This window comes from Solanum dulcamara, chromosome 6 (assembly GCF_947179165.1).
Source record: "Solanum dulcamara chromosome 6, daSolDulc1.2, whole genome shotgun sequence".
Classification (NCBI taxonomy): Eukaryota; Viridiplantae; Streptophyta; class Magnoliopsida; order Solanales; family Solanaceae; genus Solanum; species Solanum dulcamara.
The window spans coordinates 54,085,865-54,105,551 of NC_077242.1; the positions used below are offsets into that span (position 1 = coordinate 54,085,865).

The 19,687-nt window shown below is 36.3% G+C and overlaps 1 protein-coding gene across 1 annotated transcript in view; it reads left to right on the forward strand.

The window, feature by feature from the left end:
- The first annotated feature begins 1,038 nt into the window (after positions 1-1,038).
- The window catches only part of LOC129891165 (uncharacterized), a 29,652-nt gene continuing 11,003 nt past the window's right edge, over positions 1,039-19,687 (forward strand). Inside the window, exons 1-2 of the mRNA XM_055966435.1 lie at positions 1,039-1,210; positions 6,751-6,825. Coding sequence (XP_055822410.1) covers positions 1,049-1,210; positions 6,751-6,825 — 237 coding nt within the window. The 5' untranslated portion in view covers positions 1,039-1,048. The remainder of the gene's footprint in view (positions 1,211-6,750; positions 6,826-19,687) is intronic.

Consider the following 19,687-nt stretch of genomic DNA (forward strand, 5'->3'; position numbering starts at 1 on the left):
AATTTGAATAGTAAGTTTATATTTTGGTAGGTTTTTAAGTGAGGTTAAGTCAATTGATGTAGTAAGTTAAAGCTTACCCCCCCCCCCCCCCCTACTTTTGCTCCATTTGGGGATCATATTTCAATCTTTTTAAATTGTCTCATAAATGATCCAAATTACCTAAGACCCACAAATTGTCCAAAAAAAAGGTTGCCCCAATTCAGTGTTGAATCCTTTCTCTCTATGTGTTTAAGAAATTAAGATTGAATCAATGAGTTATGAAATTGTTACGGAGTCATAATAGTATTGCCTATTTGTAGTATTAGAAACCTATTACAATCGTTTATGTAAATATATATAAGTAACAGTAGAGTAGATAGGAGTTACTACACGACTTTTTCTATATTCAAAAAATAGTCTTACAACCTCTTATTCTAATATATTTATCTATTGCTTGCTCGTAAATTGTTTGGCTTAAAAAAACAACTTATTACTAATTAATTAGCTTTAAATTTAATTTGACTCACTATCATTAGATTAAAAAAATATGTCGTAACTTGTATTTATTTACAATTAGATAGAAGGACAATCAAGTACAATGGTCTTCCTAAAAAGTAAGACATTATATAATTCAATCAATACAAATCTATGAAATTGTAATTAAAATGTGAGTCAAAATAATTTAAACTATCAACATTAATACTATAGACTACAAGGTATGAAATTAAGTTGTTAAGATATTTATGCAGATAAATATGAGAACCACTATAAGGTATTAAAACGTTGACCGGGCAAAAGTTGACTTAATAATATTAATTTGTTTACCTATTCTATGATTTTCTTGCAAAGATTATGTTTTTTTTAGCTAGGTTTTTTAAGACTGATGGATTTGATTTAATTTTGAGATCTAATCAAATCTAATGTAAATCAATATATATATAGAGAGAGAATGTTATTTAGAATATTTCCAAATTTTATCTTGTAAAAACACCTCACACCAACTATAAAACCTCATCTTTTGTTCTTTAATTTTCAACCTCTCAATTGCATTCTCTATTTCTCTTTATACATGTCCTCCACTTTGAAAATCATATTTAAGCTTTCTTTCCTATTGTTCAAAGCTATTGTCTCAAATTTATGGACCAAAATATGGAATGCAATAGAGAAAAATGATTCACTAGAACCAACAACTCTCCTGTCAGTACTGTCAGTACTGTTTGAGACCACATCTGTGAGTTTCCTTGAGCTTTTCCACTAGTATAGTTATTTGTGCACTCATATCTCTGTTTTTATTTTCCCTTATATAAATACTATATAGAAATCGTTTGGATGGGCTTAAAAAAAGTAACTTTTATGTATAAAGTGCTTTTAGAACTTTGAAGTGCTGAAAGTTATTTTTATAAATAAGCAGTTGAGTGTTTGGATAAAAGTGCTTATGTTGAAAATAAGTGTTTGAATTTTAGGGTTAAAAGAATAAAAAGGATAGTTTGGGAATTTAGTTAAAATATAAGGGATATAAAAGTAATTTCCATGGTCAAACAAAATGGCTTTAAGCACTTAGAAAAAAAAAGTTAGAAATCCTAACTTTTCATTTTTGACTAACTTTAAGAACTTTATGCCTTAAAGTTAGCATTAGGCAAACGTCCAAAAGCTAAAAAGGGGCTTATAAGTTGATTTGACCAATTTAAAGCCCATCCAAACGGGCTCATAGTAGTAATAAATGTTTGTTCTCCTCTATAGTCACTCTAGTTTGAGATTCACACACACTGATTCCATTTTTTTTTTTTGGTTAGATTCAATAAAGAAATTTATATCGTGTATTATCTTATTATGATAATCATGTCAAGAAAGAAAACTTAAATGCAAAAAGAAGTGAAAGAAAATGCATAAAAGATAGGTGTTCTAAGGAGATCATGTTCTCTAAGATGCACATAGCTCTATGTAAGAAAGCAACAAGTTTTTTGTTTTTTTGGAATTGAATTTTCTATTATTATTTCTTTATTTAAAGGTAAGTAATTTATATTTGATCAATCAAACATATGATAAATCGCCGATCGTTTTTTTGCAAACAAAACAATCAATTAAGTGTTCCTCAAGTTATAGAATGACAATTGAAAGAATATGTGATGACAAAAACATGAGAAGAGACAATGTCCATTTGATAGCTCATGTTTTTGTGATCACAATTTTTTTTCAATTGCCATCCTACAACTTAAGGAACACTCAGTTAATTATTTTGCCTGCAAAAATTGATTGATGACAGAATTAACACCTGATTTACCAAGTATAAATGGTTCACCTTCAATTGAAAATAATAATTATAGCGAATTCAATTCCACACAAAACAGAAAAATCTGTTGCTTTCGTACATAAAATTTTCTGTATTTTGGAGAATATGATTTCTTCAGAACGCTTATATTTTGTGAACTTCGGTTCACTTTTTTTTTTCATTTGAGAGCTCTTTCTTGGGATGATTATCTCAATAAGAGATAAGATATATAATTTTCTTGTTAAATGAGTGTGTGAATCTCTAAAAATAAATGTATATTTGCATAAGGTTAAACAAAAAAAATTGAGATATAAGTGCACAAGTTAATATAATAGAGTGGGAAAGCTCAACGGGATTCATAGAAAGGCAGTACCAATAAAAAAGTTGTTGGTTTTGGTGAATTGCTTCTCACTATTGCATTTCAGATTTTGGTCCATATAGTTTTCACCACCAAACTTTCTCTTGAATTTGTTGCAACCTGTTTGTTAATTAGTTTTATTCATTATTGAGAGGGAAAACAGTGACTTGGCTGGCATCCACCAGTTGGAACCCCAAAACCAACTGAAGGATAATTTCTCAAACTTCAAACTACAGTATATTTCTTTTGAAGTTTTATTTTAAAGTATTTTGTGTAAGCTGAAGGAAGAAAAAATGAAAAAAAGAAGGATAATGCCTTACCTTTGGATTATTCTTTTTATAAATAAAAATTTGTGAAGGAAGATGAATAAGAAATTGTTAAAGACATGATTCTTTTAGTGCCTTTGTGTTTTTCCTTTTCTTCTTTTTTCTAACTTAGGCTTTATGTATTATTGAAAGTTTGTTGGTCCTTTTAGGATTTAAAGCTTTCATACAAAATTCTTCTTTGGATGACATAGATTCGTTCCTGATACTAACTGTTGGAAGAGAATCAGAAACAAACTGCATCGACTATAATCACGTAAGATAGTAATTATTTCCGACACATTTCTAACATTCTTCTCTTCATATTTAATCTTTCACTACGGCTACTGCGTTCTCTCCTCTTTCAAGCAACCATTTTTTTCGTTCTTCATTCTCTTTTTTTTTCACATAAATTTCTCGAAATTATTGACATTGAACTGCGACCAATAATTCCTATAATTTCTGGGAGGGTAATATCGTTGCCTAGCTTTGAAGAAGAGTAAGAGAACTTAATGCACCCCATTTGTTTGATAAATTGCCTAAGAGGAAAATGAGCTTGTTTTTCGGCAACAACCAGGTTTATTTCAACTGGAGTTGGTACATCCGGTTTCTATATCTTTTAATATCTATTCCTTGATCATACAGTTGTAATTACATTTTGCTACTACATTTTGCTAACTTTAGACCTTTGAATAATTTATTAGTTCATACGCGTTTTCGTGGCTTTCGATAGTGATGGTAGACTAGGGTAATATTCTCGGTCAGGGACGGAGACGAGGGTAAGGAGGGGTAAGTGGGTTAAAGGAGCGTCTAGACTGAGAGTAGGTTCTTGGAACATTGGGACATTAACGGAAAAATTCATAGAGCTAGTTAAGATTCTAAAGAAGAGAAAGATTAATATAGCTTGTGTCCAAGAGACCAAATGGGTAGGTTCTAAAGCTAAGGAGGTAGACGGATATAAGCTTTGATTCTCTGGTAGATCAAAGTATTGGAATGGGGTAGGCATTTTAGTAGACAATGATTTAAGGGATCAGGTGGTGGAGATTAGGAGAGTCAATGATAGGATGATATCGATTAAGGTGGTTGTTGAAGGGATCACATTGAACATTATTAGTGCTTATGCTCCATAAACGGGCTTAGGCGAGGAGGATAAGAGGCGCTTTTGGGAGGATTTGGATGAGTTAGTGGGAGGTATACCGCCTACTGAGAAGCTTTTCGTGGGAGGGGATTTCAATGGGTAAATCAGGTCTATTTCGGGAGGGTATGATGATATGCATGGAGGCTTTGGCTACGGGTAGAAAAATGGAGGAGGAGTTTCACTTTTGGATTTCGAAAGAGCTTTTGGGTTGGTGATAGCCAATTCGAGTTTCTCAAAGAAGGAGGACCACTTGGTAACCTTCCGTAGTTCGGTGGCTAAGACTCAGATAGATTTCTTACTACTTAGGAATGATGATAAAGGTTTGTGTAAAGAATGTAAGGTCATTCCAATCGTCAACCTTACGACCCGACATAAGCTCTTGGTGATGCATTTAGGGATCAAGATGATGAAGAAGAAAAGGGTCGGGGATGACTAACCTAGGATCAGATGGGAGAGTTTGAGCACGGCTAGTGCCCTAGAGATAGAAGAGAAATTAAAAGATAGGGGGGCCTGGGATAGTAGTGGGGATGCGAACAATATGTGGGATAGGACAACTAGTTGTATTAGGGTTGTAGCAAGGGAAGTGTTGGGAGTCTCAACAGGTAGTCATAGTCGGCATCGAGGGAACTGGTAGTGGAATGGAGAAGTGCAAGGGAAGGTGGAAGCAAAGAAGATGGCGTATGCGAAGTTGATAGAAAACAAGGATGAGGTGGAGAAGTGAACGAATAGGAAACTTTATAAGATAGCAAAGAAAGAGGCGAAGTCAGCGGTTTTGACGGAAAAAATGGTAGCTTTTGAACACCTTTATGCTGAACTAGAAGAGAAAGGCGGGGATAGGAAATTGTTCAGACAATCCAGGGCGCGAGAGAGAAAGGAACACGATGTGGATCAAGTGAAGTGCATTAAGGACGAGCATGAAAAAGTATTAGTAGAGGAGACCCTCATTAAACATAGATGACAGTCATACTTCCATAAACTCTTAAATGAAGAAGGGGACAAAGAGATTATGTTAGGAGATTTGGAACATACAGAGAGGCGTCACGATTTTGGGTGTTGTAGGAGTATTACGATCGAAGAGATTAAGGGTGATGTGCGTAGGATGCGCTGGGGAAGAGCGACCGGACTTGACGAGATTCTTGGAGAATTTTGGAGGAGCGTGAGCTCGGTAGGTTTGGAGTGACTAACTAGGTTATTTAATGTCATTTTTAAGATGACAATGATGCCCAAAGAATAGAGGTCGAGCGTAATGATTCCTCTATACAAAATCAAGAGGGATATCCAGAGCTTCAACAACTAAAGAGGTACCAAGCTTCTAAGCCATACTATGAAAGTATGGGAAAGAGTGGTGGAGATGAGTGTGAGGAGAGGCGTGTCTATTTCAGAGAACCAATTCAGATTTATGCCGGGATGCTCAACTACAGAAGCCATCCATCTTATTAGGAACTGGTGGAGAAGTATAAGGAGAGGAAGAGAGACTTTCATATGGTATTCATCGACCTAGAAAAGGCTTACGATAAAGTTCCACGAGAGATACTATGGAGATATTTGGAGGCTAAAGGTGTACCTGTGGCGTACATTAGGGTGATCAAGGACTTGTATGAGGGTGCCAAAACCAGGTTAAGGACAATAGGAGGGGACTCAGAGCACTTTTCAGTTGTGATGGGGTTGCATCAAAGATCAACTCTTAGTCTGTTTTTATTTGCCTTGGTGATGGATGGATTGACACGACAAATTCAAGGTAATATGCCATGGTGTATTCTTTTTGCGGATGACATAGTCCTGATCAATGAGACTCATAGTGGATTTAATGCTAAGTTAGAGGATTGGAGACATATCTTGGAGTCTAAAGGATTTAAGTTGAGTAGGACAAAGAAAGAGTACTTAGAGTGCAATTTTAGTGAGATACCTCTAGAGGTTGGCGCGGAAGTTAGGCTTGGTGACCAGGCCATCCAAAAGAAAAGTAGTTTCAAGTACCTTGGGTCTATCATGCAAGGCAGTGGGGAGATTGACGATGATGTCACACATCGTATTGGGGTAGGGTGGATGAAATGGAGGCTCGCTTCCGGTGTGCTATGTGACAAGAAGGAGCCACCACAACTTAAGAGCAAGTTCTACAAAGTGGTGGTTAGACCGACTATGTTATATGGGGCAGAGTGTTGGCCAGTTAAGGTCTCTCACTTTCAAAAGATGAAAGTTGACGAGATGAGAATGTTGAGATGGATGTGTGGGCATACCAAGAGTGACAAAATTAGAAATGAGTCTATTCGGGACAAGGTAGGAGTGACCTTGGTGGAAGACAAGATGTGGGAAGTACGACTGAGATAGTTTGGGCATGTGAAGAGGAGAGACACAGATGCCCCAGTGCAGAGGTGTGAGAGGTTGGCCAAGGATGGTTTTAGAAGAAGTAGGGGTAGGCCGAAGAAATATTAGGCAGAGGTGATTAGATAGGACATGACATAGTTACAGCTTACCGAGGACATGACCTTAGATAGGAGGGTGTGGAGGACCTATATTAGGGTAGAAGGCTAGTACAAAGTCTCGTTATTCTTCCTTATTAGTAAGTGCATTAGCGCACTATAATTTCTTACGCTCTGATTTCTGTTATTATATACTACTCTCTGTACTTTAATTACTCTATTTTATCTGTGTCGCTTTCATTATTTGCTTTCACATAATGTTTTGAACTTTTTGTACTTCTTAGCAGTATCTAACCTGTTTTAATGCTTCTATTGAGCCGAGGGTCTCTCAGAAACAACCGTCCTACCTTGATAGGAGTAAGGTATGCGTACACTTTACCCTCTCTAGTCCCCACATTGTGGGATTTTTCTGGATTATTGTTGTTGTATTAATTATCGAGAGCTTGAAAATCACTTTTCATATGATTTTTCAACAATAATAACATTAAATTAGTAACTATATTCTTCAAATAATGACCCATTATACATTGATGTAATGACCTTGAATTTTATTTTTAGATTTTTTCATAAAATGATCATTTTACCCCTTTTGGTAGTCGGCCTGAGTCATTTTTGATGAGCGTTTGGAGTTGGCTTTGGAAATTCATTAAAAATTTGGGAAATATTGAAGTTTTTGAGTTTTGAATTTTTTTTTTTATAAAATTTTCATCTTATATATATAAAAGTAAACTGACGAGTACAAGGAGGGGGACGTGAAAGGCCTTACCTCCGAAAATAAAATGGAAGATATGTAATGAGAGGACTCCTCTCGACTAGGAAGATCAAGTGTAGGAAACTAGTTCTATTCAACTAAGGTACAGAACCTAGCTAAATTGAAGAAAATCAAGTATACCCAATTTCCTTTGCATGGGTCGAGATCGGTCATATCTTCTGTGATGCTCGACTAACATTTCCGAGAATCCATTTGGGCTTTACATTCTTGGTTCCATATAATAGCTAACATACAAGTTGTTGAAAGTTGTTAAAATTCAGATTTTGCCAAAGAAGAAGAAACAAAGGGATTCCATAACAATCGACTATCTTTTTCAAGGTCGCTCGTCTAACGTCTCCGATTCTCCGTTCGGACTGAAATTTCTTGGGCTCTACAATTGTTGTAGTTGCTATATTCCTACAAAATATAGAGCATTTTTGATGATGTATACTATTGCTCCTCTTGAGAGTTACTGTTCTGCCTGCAACATCGGCTGTCTTTTTCAATGTCACTCGACTAACGTCTCCGTTTATTCGTTCGAGCTGAAATTTCTTGGGCTCAACCATCTTTGGGGATGCTAATATCCTGCAAAATTTGGAGGATTTTGGATGTTGCATGATGCATGTTGTTGAGGGCTGATGGCTGCTGCAGAGGTTTGTTTCTGGCATCTACTTCTCCCTAGTTTTGACAAACTTGTTGCAAGGAACAACTCCTCTTGTTTTTGATATTGAGATCTTGCTGAATCTGTAGAGCTGCATGTCTGCAAGTTGTTCAAATTATCAAAGCTGGAGTGTGTTGTGAATCTGTACTGATAAACAGACAAACACAGATGGCTCAAGAGGTGCAATTTCAGGTTGGTAGGAGTTGTTGAGAGGTGTTCCTGATGAATGCTTTTGGATTGTTGTAACTGCTGTAATCTTGGAAGAGGCTGGAATGTTGTTCCTACTGTAGTTTGTAACCTGCACAGAAACAAAAACAAAAGGCAAAATCTAGAAACAATTCTGTCACCCCAAAAAAAAGCACTTCCCTTGTGGCTCCTCTTGTTGTTACTGATGTAGAAAAATTCCAGGATGTGTAATGTGATGTATCTGCACAGACCAGCAAAAAAACAAAAACAAGAACTTGAATGTGTCCCATGTGTGTTGCAAGGAAACCAGCCTGGGCTTCCAATCAAGATTCCTATACCTATTAAGCCAAGAAGTTTTGAAGGCTTAAATTGTTTAAATGTGGTTTTTAGTACCAACCAGAGTTAGGAGTCTCGAAATAGAATTTTGTCAATTCCAACAGCTCTGAAATATGGAATTAGGTCTAGGAGAGTTTGCGTTTCTGAATTTGGAGGTGTTTCGAAGATTTTCGGTCTTAAGTTGGAAGTTTTAGTTATTTTATAGACTAAGGCTTGACTTTGGTCAACAATCAGAGTTCGAATGATCGGATTCAAGTTTTGATGATTCCGTTGCATTCAAGAGGTGATTTTAGGTCTTGGAGGAGTTTTAGTATATTTTTGAGAGTTCCGGGGTCATTTTGGGCTTTTTGAGCCTTAAACTAGTTCACTTCTGACCATTTCATTGAGTCTAAAACATCAAATTTAGTGGATAACATATTTGATTTGGACACACGGGGTTCCAAACAAATTCTGAGTTACAATCCTTGAATTTGTGCTAAGTGTGCTTGCTGTCAACTGGCGTCTGGTGCGCAACCCTTGGCATTCGTGGAGGCATGACCGCGATCAAGGAAGGTTAGGCCACTGACCTCCGCGTTCGGTGAAGCTTTGTCGTGTTTGCACAGGGTGATGGCTTTCTTTCTTCACGTTTGCGAAGTGACCCTGACCTTTGCCTTCATGTTCATGGAGTAAGTGGGCCACGTTCGTTGAGGGTAATAACCCCTGAAATAGTGAAATATTCCCAAAATCAGGAATTTGTATTTTTCTACTGTTGTTGGGGCTAGAGAGCTCGGTTTAGGTTAATTTTTTAGGGAATTTCAAAATACATCCATTGGGTAAATATTTTTAACAAAGATTCTTAAATACCCACTGATTATGTGATGATTTTAACATTTAATTCCTTGATTTTAATTCCAAAATGGGGGTTTTGTTCAAGAACTTGAAATTTACAAAAATGATGATTATGGGTAAATTTTAACTCAGTTTTCAAAATAGTTTTTTCTAATAGATTCCTTATACCTTCGTAAACGTTTTCATATAATTTTTTTAGAATTACTCTTTAGTTTTGAAATTGAGTTTTAAGATTTATTTCGGCCTGATTTCCAAAATTGATGATTTGGGTATTGTTGTACTCGTATTATTATTGGAAATCCCTATTGGAATAGATTTTGTTGATTTAGAGAACTGACAGAAGGAGAAGGCCCAAGTTTTAGGATAGGTTGTAATTTAATTGAGACAAGTAAGCTTTTAAACCTTCGTTAAAGCATGTAGAATCATGTTTTTCGTGTTATGTGTAGTTGGGAGTAGTGAGAATTTGTTTGGATTATTTAATCACTATGATTGATATTACTAATGATGGAAAGGGGTAGTAAAATGATAATTTGATGAATTATCTCGATGTGATAATGACTTATATATATAAATGGGCCACACGCTCCGTGGTAGCTTACATGGAAAGAAATGTCCCCTATAGGTTTCAAACTGAGATTCAAAAAATATGTACCGACAGACAGACATGCATCATCTTATTGCATTGCACATTTTTGATAGTTGTGGATTTGTATTTACCCCTTCCCCCCTTATTGACCCTGTATTTGATGTACTTGACTTGATATGATCCATTTGCTGACATTGTTGATGAGTATTTGTGAATTGTGTGATATTGATATACTAATTGCTATGTTTGGCTGATTTCTATGTAGGTTGTAGTTGAGAAGGTTAAGTTTGGATGAAATGAATACTTGTATTCTATTTAGCTTTGCTTAGCATTAGTAGTTCGATTGTTGAGTACCGTGTTATTTGGTACTCACTCCTTGCTTCTACACTTGTATAGGTCATGAGCTTGGACCAGTGTGATTTCTAGCATTTTTACCACATACGAGGCTTTTATTTGAGTTGTTGAGATAGCTATTTCATCTTCCTGGCAGACACCTCTTACTCTTTTATATTTTAGTCCTGTTCTTCAGAGAAAGACACTATTACTGTATTTTTAAGACCCTGAAAGTCAGAAAGTTAGAAAAAGGACAAAATCTCAAGAAAAGGAACAAATTTTAGGTCTACAACCCACTCTATGATTAGTAGAGGTTCCTACTACTCATTTTGTAAAGGCTGTCCTTGGACTTGTTCAGGACAAGTCTCTGAAGAAGTTTCTACAGCTCAATAGGATGAGTCATCATCCTTTTTGTGAGTTGTAAGGATGACTCATAATCAAACTTTAGAGGCCCATGTTTTAGAGTTTCTCAAGATTGAGTCTATTACTTGACAGGACGGATCATAGAAGTTTTGGCAACTCGTAGAAGTGAGTCATAAATAAACTTCAAAGACCTCTAAACATGAGGTTTTCAAACCTGCAGGATGAGTCAATATGATGACTCATAGACCCAAAGATGAGTTGTAATCACGATTCATAGAAGCCACTTCAGAGGCATGATTTTCAGGATTTTTCTAACACCTGCAGGACGAGTCGTATTGACGACTTGTCAAAACTTTTACAACTCTTAAAAATGGACTCGTAAGGTCAAATTTGAGTTTTAATGAAGGGAAATTATGTCTTTTACCATGGTTTGGTTCAATGTATCTAGACACTATTATGGCCAAGTTCAAAGTCTATATATACCTAACCCTTCAATTTTCTCTCTATTCTAAATCACTATTCCAATTTCTCTAAGGCAAGTACATAAATTCTCTCAAGTTCCTCCTCAAGTTTCAAGCTAGGGTTTCATATTTTTATTAAGGTTTCTTCTTCAATTTTAAGTAAATTCAATCAAAGTATGTGGGGATTCATCCATGGGTTCCTTTCACCCACGGAGTCCCAAAGTTTTCTCAAGGTTTCCTTTACTTTTCAATTGGTTATTAATCCTATTTTTGATGAATTGCATTGGGCTGTTTCAATTTCATTTTAGATGATTATCAATGATCTTTATAAGCATGTTTTCATATGAATTACATGATTTTAAGTTGAATTATGAATTCCTATGCATAAAGCTATTTCCAATTATGATTATGAAGTTAAAAATGATTTTCATGAGTTGATTATGAGTTTCAATGATTTTCAAGCAAAGTTTTATAATTTAAAGTTGAGATTATGACTTGAAGTTAAGATTATTATTTAATGATGAAAGTTATAATGATCATCAATTGTGATCTAAGAAAACTGTTATGGCGTGATAAGTACAATTCTCACAAAATCATGTTTAAGATGGTGATAAGGATCATTCTCACCAAAGTTATGGATTCTTATGAATCAATAAAGTTAATGAGCTACTCTTATTATGTTTTATAAATATGGATTGATAGGTATTTACTATCTTTCCCTATAATGTTTATGATCATGTTGTTATGAATTTCTGTTGACATATTGATTAAGCACCAAGAGGACTTATAGGTAGGGGTCGGTCTAGTAATGCAATTAGTTACCCAAGGGAATCCTAATAGCAACCTAAAGTCCCAACCTATGTTGCCCATGAAGGATTACCTTCATGTCCTAGCTAGTAGATCCACATATTGCAGTTGAGTTGATTTGAGTTGAGTACCATGAAGGAGTATACCCTGGCAAAGTAGCCTCCCCTTTCTCGATATGGGGATCATCCGATTCCATGTTATAGCTCGCATGGTCTTCAGATGTCAATTAAAGGTCTTATCCCACACAAGTTGAATGTTAAGTTATGAGATTTACTATGAAGTTTTATGATGCATTGACCATGAGTTTTCATGTGTTTCCAAATTCTTTTAAAGCCTTATTCATGTTTATTATGTTGGTCATGTATCTTATGTCATATTGATCATGTCCTATTACTTGTTCATGCATATCTCACATATATAGTACCTTGTATATACTAACCCATATTTTGCCTATACTGTCTCGTAATATAGGGGCGGACATCAACCATCCTATTGAAGATTAGGGCATTAGATGTCCCTAAGACAACTTTTCAGACCTATTATGGCCATTATGAGTTCTTGGTTATGTCATATGGATTGACTAATCCCCCAACAACATTCATAGAGTTGATGAATAATGTGTTTTGCATGTATTTGGATTCCTTTATTATTGTATTCATTTATGATATCTTGGTGTATTCCAAGACTGAGGAGAATTATGTTTACCATTTGAGGTCAGTGATTCAGAAGTTGAGGGGAAGAAGTTATACACAAAGTTCTCTATGTGTGAGTTTTGGTTTGAGTCTGTGGCATTTCTAAGATATGTTGTGTCCAAGGAGGACATTAGAGTGGATCCAGCTAGGATTGAGGCAGTTAGAGGTTTGACGAGGCATACATCACCTACCAAGATTCGGAGTTTTGTGTGGTTCGCTGGTTATTACAGATGCTTTATGCAGGGTTTCTCCACTATTTCTGCTCTTTTGTCTAGACTAACTAAGAAGGTTATAGATTTTCATTGGTCCAATGAGTGTGAGGCAAGCTTTCAAAACCTCAAGACTTTATTGACTTTGGCTCTTATTTAAATCAACCTGAGGGGGTGTGGAATTTACTCTGTATTATGATACTTCAGTATTGGTTTAGATAAGATATTGATACAAAAGGGGAATGTGGTTTTCTATGTTTCTAGAGAGTTAAGGTCTCATTAGAGGAACTACCCTACTCACAATTTTGAGTTAGCAGTGGTGGTGGTAGTGTTGAAGCTATGTCGTCACTACTTGTATGGTGTACATCATGAGGTATTCACCAAATTATTGGATTCTGTAGTACATTTTCAATTAGAGGGATCTGAATTTGAGGAAGCATAGATGGCTTGAGTTGCTGAAGGAGTATGACATGACTATCTTGTATAACCCAGGGAAGGACAATATGATAGAAGATACTTTGATTAGGAAGACTCCTAATATGGGGAGTCTCTCTGCAATTAGTGTTGATAGGAGGCCCTTGGCTATGGATGTTCAGAGGTTAGCCAACAAATTTGTAAGATTGCGGGTTTCTGATAAGAGTAGTGGTTTGATTGGTTTTATTGAGGCTCGTTCTTCCCTAGTTGAACGGATATTTAAGCGATAGTTTGATGATGAGAAGTTATGTGTCATCTATGAAAAGGTGTTGAGAGGTGAAGCTAAAAATCCTATACTTGATTCAGATGGAGTTTTGAGGATGAAAGGCAGGATTTGTATGCCCAAGGTAGGTGACTTGTTCAGATTAATTCTAGAGGAGGCTCATTGTTCTTGATATTCTATTCACCTGGGGGCGACAAATATGTATCATGATCTTAGCTCACATTATAACTGGTATGGGATAAAATGGGATATTACGGAGTTTGTGTCCAAGTGTTTGACCTACTAACAAGTCAAGTATGAGCACTAGCGGCTTGGAGGTACGATTTAGAGGATTCCCATTCCTACTTGGAAGTGAGAGCAGATCACTATAAATGTTTTTATGGATTTACCTACCACCGTGGGTAGTTATGATTCCATTTGGGTAGTGGTTTATAGATTGACCAAGTCTTCCCATTTCATCCTAGTTTGGGTGAATTATACGATGGAGAAGTTAGCTTAGTTGTACATCAGTCAAATCGTATAGCTTCATGGAGTGCCTATATCCATCATTTTTGATTGGGGTTCATTTTTTACTTTGCACTTTTGAAGCGCATTACAACATGGTTTGGGTACTAGGCTGGATATGAGTACAACTTTTCATCCACAGACCAATGGCTAATCCAAGCGAACAATTCATGTGTTGGAGGATATGCTCCAAGCCTGTGTTATTGATTTTAGTTCTAGACGGGATCAACATTTTCCCTTAGTGGAGTTTACCTACAACAACAATTATCACTCCAGTATTTAGATGGCCCCATTCGAGGCGTTGTATGGCAGGCGGTATAGATCTCTTATTGGGTGGTTTGATTCAGCTGAGATTTACTTCTTTGAAATAGACTTTCTTAGAGATGCATGGAGTAGGTTCATATGATTCCTTTGAAACAAACTTTCTTAGAGATGCATGGAGTAGGTTCATATGATTTAGGACAGGCTCTTGACAACCCATAGTAGATAGAAGAGTTATGCAGACAAGAGAGATTGATCCTTGGAGTTCAGGCAGATGATATATTTGGCTTTGAGTATTTCCCCCAAAGGGCGTGATGCAGTTCAGGAAGAGGGAAAGCTTAGCCCTTGGTTCATTGGCGCATTTGGGATTTTGTGATGAGCCGAAGAGATGGCTTATCGATTGGTGTTTCCACATAGCTTATTATTGTTACATCCTATATTCCATATTTTCATGCTTTGGAAGTATGTTCATGATGAATCCTATGTAAGTTCCCATGATCTGTAGAGTTTGGTCAAGATTTGACATTTGAGGAGGAGCCCATAGTCATTCTAGATAGGTAGGTCTATAAGCTTAGGACCAAGGAGATATCTTCAGTGAAGGTTCAGTGGTGGCACCGTTCAGTTGGAGAGGCTACTTGTGAGGCAGAGTCCAATATGTGTGTCCGATATTCCCAACTTTTTGAGGCTTCAGGTATTTTCTTTTACTTTACGTTCGAGGAAGAGCATAGTTTTTATGCCCCATCAGTTTCAAAATGTGGAATTTGGTCTAGGAGAGTTGTCTTTTCTAAATTTGGAGTTGTTTCAGAGATTTGAGGTCTTAAGTTGGAAGTTTAAGTTATTTTTAGACTAAAGTTTGACTTTGGTGAACAATTGGAGTTCGGATGCTCGAATTGGATTTGTGATGATTTCATTGGATTTAGGAGGTGATTTTAGGCCTTGGAGGAGTTCCAATATATTTTGCAGGAGTTCAAAAGGCAATTCAGTCTTTTTGAGCCTTAGACTAGTTCAGTAGAGACTAAATGGATTTCGGATCAAGGAGACCATGAATTCTAATTTTGATGGGTCCATTGTGTTCGGACATCAAATGTAGTAGGATATCATGCTTGGTTTCTTGTCATGGGTTTCCAAACGAATCCTGAGGGTCTAGTATGTGAATTTTTGCTAAGTGAGCTTACTGTCAACTAAAGTTTGGTGCACAACCATTCGGGTTCCCGGAGGCTCGACTGTGATCTCAGAAAGTCAGGACACTAACTCCACATTCATATAAGCCTTTCCATATCCACTCAGGGTGATGGATTTCCTTCTCCGTGTTCGCAGAGTACTGACCTCATTTGCGGAATAAGTAGGCCGCATTCGCGGAGTGTAATAACCCTTGAAACAATAAAATATTCCCAAAGCTGGGAATTTGTGTTTTCCCGCTATTGTTGGGTTTAGAGAGCTTGGTTTAGGCGAATATTTGAGAGAATTTCAATATTCATTGATTGGGTAAGTATTTTAATAAAGATTCTTCAATATCCACTAATTATGTAATGATTTTAACTTTTAATTCTTTGATTTTGATTCAAAAATGGGGTTTTGTTAAAGAACTTGAAATTTACAAAAATGATGATTATGGGTTGATTTTAACTCCACTTTGAAATGGATTTCGCCAATAGATTCCTAATACCTTTGGTAACATTTTTATGTAAAAATTTTCAGAATTACCCTTCATTTTCGGAATTGAGCTTTTGGGTCGATTTCAGTCCAGTTTCTAAAACTGATGATTTGGGTGTTGTTGTGCTCACATTCTTATTAGTAATCCATATTCAAATAGTTTTTGTTTATTTGGAGAGCCGATGTAAGGGGAAGGTCTAAGTTTTGGGATAGGTTGTGATTAAATTAAGGCAAGTGAACTTCTAAATGTTCGTTAAAGCTTGTAGAATCATGTGCTTTATATTATGTGTAGTTGGGAGTAATGGGAATTCATTCGGATTACTTAATCACTATGATTGATCTTAATAACGATGGAAAGGGGTAATAAAATGGCAATTTGATGAATTTTCTTGATGTGATAATACCTTTGATATATATATATATATATATATATATATATATATATATATATACATATATGCATATTGTGTTGTTAATGAAAACATCTTATTCTCGTGTTTGGGTTGAATATTTCCTACTTGCATTTGGTTCTGATTCGCTATGATGAGGTTTGGTAATGATGAGAAAAAGGGGTCGGGCCACACACTTTATGGAAGGATTGTCAGGGCCAGATTACTCATGTCATGATGGCACCTGCTAACACCACCAACAGGTAAGCCTAACATTTAGCCTTTAGCCCAGAACCAGACGCAACTGACTATCAAGCAGAAGATGAACAAATAAAGTGAAAAATAAATAGTAAGGAGAATAACAAGAATAATACACAGTGAACCACACCAAGACCTGACATCAGTCAATAATCGAGCATCCAAATAAAAATAGGAGTATAAATCTTTTACAAATACAAAATATAAGTAAAGACAATCTTCGAAAGCAAGTAAAGACTAGTACATCTCTAAAATAGATGGAAAACTCTAACCCCAGGAGCTCACCCAATCTCCAAATGCAAGCTGCTCCATACCAAGTCTAATCAATGGCGATAAGTCATACTATGATCTACATGATGCAAAAGTGTAGTATGAGTACCAAAGAAATGGTACTCAGTAGGCATAAGCCGACTGAGCTCCACAAAGCAATTATAGATAACATATAATCAGGTAAATATAGCACAAGTAAATATCAGAATCTAAAACAAGTTAGTACAGGAAATAAGGCAAAGATGTAGGATACATAGATAAAAAAAAAGTAGAGTCAAGAAACGTACCTGAAAGCACAAACCAACACCCTATTTACAATAAAAAGGAACTAAAAGAGTCAACTAATCAAGAATGAAGTATTGACTTCCCCAACTAATTACATAGTCACCTGAGGACTAATCCAATGGAACCTAGCAAGAAATGCCAACAACAACTCTAGACTAAGACACCTTGCAAACCAACTACAAATACAATAAGAGATAAGTACAAGTATAATCAAATAATAGTCAATCGGACGCCCATAACCCCGAAAGGTACAATCAATGGTAAACATACCTCCAACCCTCACATAACTGGAGGACTAAACAACAAACAATACTAGTGATAGGCGATGCTAATCAATGTAAGTTTGTAGAAAAACCGATAACATCATTAGTGGATCTCAGAGATCATCAATAGGTATATAGACCCACCTCGACCCTCGACCTTCTAGGTGGGAGCCATGTAGCTCCCTCATCTAGTTCATTAGTGCACTAGCTATAGGGGCCCCCATAGGGGATGTGAGAAGTTCGTATATACTACCTAGGCCCGAACTAGGTCTTAAATAAACACATAGCATCTCTGTAGTGGTACAAAAGAGTGAGCAGCCAAGACGATGTAGAAAAGGTCGATGCCACACTGAATAATCAAATATAGGATAAAGGCATCCTAGATGCAACCAATATAGAAAAGGGCGACGCCACACTGAATATCAATAGAAACTGAGCGTATCCTCGATGACTCTAAAACTATCAATGTAAAAAAGAGTAGTGCTCGATGCCTAGTAAGTCTCAAAACCAGTATCTAAGTGATCTAGGTGGTATGAATCCCATTAAAAATAGTTTCAAAATAGTAAAGGTGAGAGAAATCCTTTCCAAAATAGAAGTGTAAACCCATAAGGAATTCGTGATCGTATCACAAAACATGTAAAAATGCTTAGCCGATGTAGGCTTGTCATCACCGGTTTTTAAACAAGGTACACACAATCATAGATATAATACCAAATCTTACCATAAAACCAAGGAAAAGGAAACTAACCTAGGGTCCAATTGCTCCTAGAACACGGCCTCAGGCCTAATAATATAATACTAAACAATAAGGCATCATAACCTACCGTTAAAAATAAAGTGAATATAGAGGGAAAAATATCTCTAGAATCAATGCCTTACCCCAAAATATGCCAACTCAGCTCCTAACAAGCACAACTAAGCCAAACCTATGGCTATGATGAGCAACTAAGGTCTCATGCACTAGCATAAAGGTACACCATCCATAATAAGCCTTGTCGGAAGCTACACCTAGCTATAAGGGGTATATATCACATGATAAAGCATCTATAGCTCAAAGCTAGCCTAATTCTATCAACACCAATCCTAATAAGGATAACCTCACGAATTAATAATGCAAGTAAAGTCATAAGCTTAAAATAAGAATTTCAAGAGACTACACTAGTCTAAGGCTCAATCAGAGTCAAGAGAATGGGATAGAAGGAGGACAACCCTATACTTGAAAAATACAAACCTAAGTCACATAAAATATATAATAAACAATATCTAATAAAGCTCAATCAAAGTGAGAGACAGTACCCTACCTCAAAGCCGATCACGTGCACCCTAAATTACCTCCAATAGCCACCACATTCCTGTTTTAAGAAATTTTATTGTCTAAATGTTTGTATTGAATATAAAGAAGGAATGTGGGACCCATGTTAAAAATCCCAAAATTGACTCCATAAAAAGGTTCACTTTACCTCCCCAAATTTGTATCCTTAAACGCAACATAATTCGGGGCTCGAAATAGTCCAAAATTAGTTCATGCTAGATAATCACCATTAAAGCTTGAAATTGAGCTTGGGCAACCCCTTTGAGGCAAAATCTACCTCAAACGACAAGTCTCCACTAATTCCCAATCACTCAAGGAATAGTCATAAGCTTTCTAAACACACTGAATTTCGAATCACCCAAAATGGAGCTCTATAGCTTAAGATATTTGTAAGACCCCAAAAGTAGGAAAGTGGGAACTAAGAAGAAAAGTCTCAAATTTTTTGAATTGACTCATGTTCATGAGTCACTTTATAAAAGTGACTCATAGAGCCTTCTACGACCCATAATACCCAGTCGTAACCCAACCTCAGAGGCCATGTTTCAGAAGTCCCTCAAGGTCAAGTCTACGACTTGATAGGATGAGCCATAGATGTTGTTATGAGTCATGGGAATGACTCGTAACAAAACTTCAAAGACCCTCCATTTATAGGTTTCCATAACCCTATAGGATGGGTCATGTTTATGACTCATATGTCTTTTGGGTGAGTCGTAGACATGACTGGTAGATGAAGATCAGAGACTTAAAATTAGGGTCATCTCAGACCTACAGGACGAATGCTTGTTACGACATGTAGAACTAAGAACGAGTCATAGAAATGAATCGATTATAAACTTTAGAGGCTTGATTTTAAGCCCATTCCTCAAACCTGCAAGATGAGCCTTCTTGAAGAATCATTGTTTCTTCTATGACTCATAGAAGGGTCTCGTAGGTCCAAAATCCAAAGTTTAATGAGGGGTAATTATGTTATTTCCCAAGTTCGGTTCAATGAATCTAGACACAAGTAGGGCCAAGTTCAAGCCTATGTCTACCTAATCCTTTAAAATTTCCCTCATTCTAAGTCATTCTCCTAAAATTCTCCAAGTCAAGAACAAAGTCTCTCAAGGTTTCTTCTTCAAG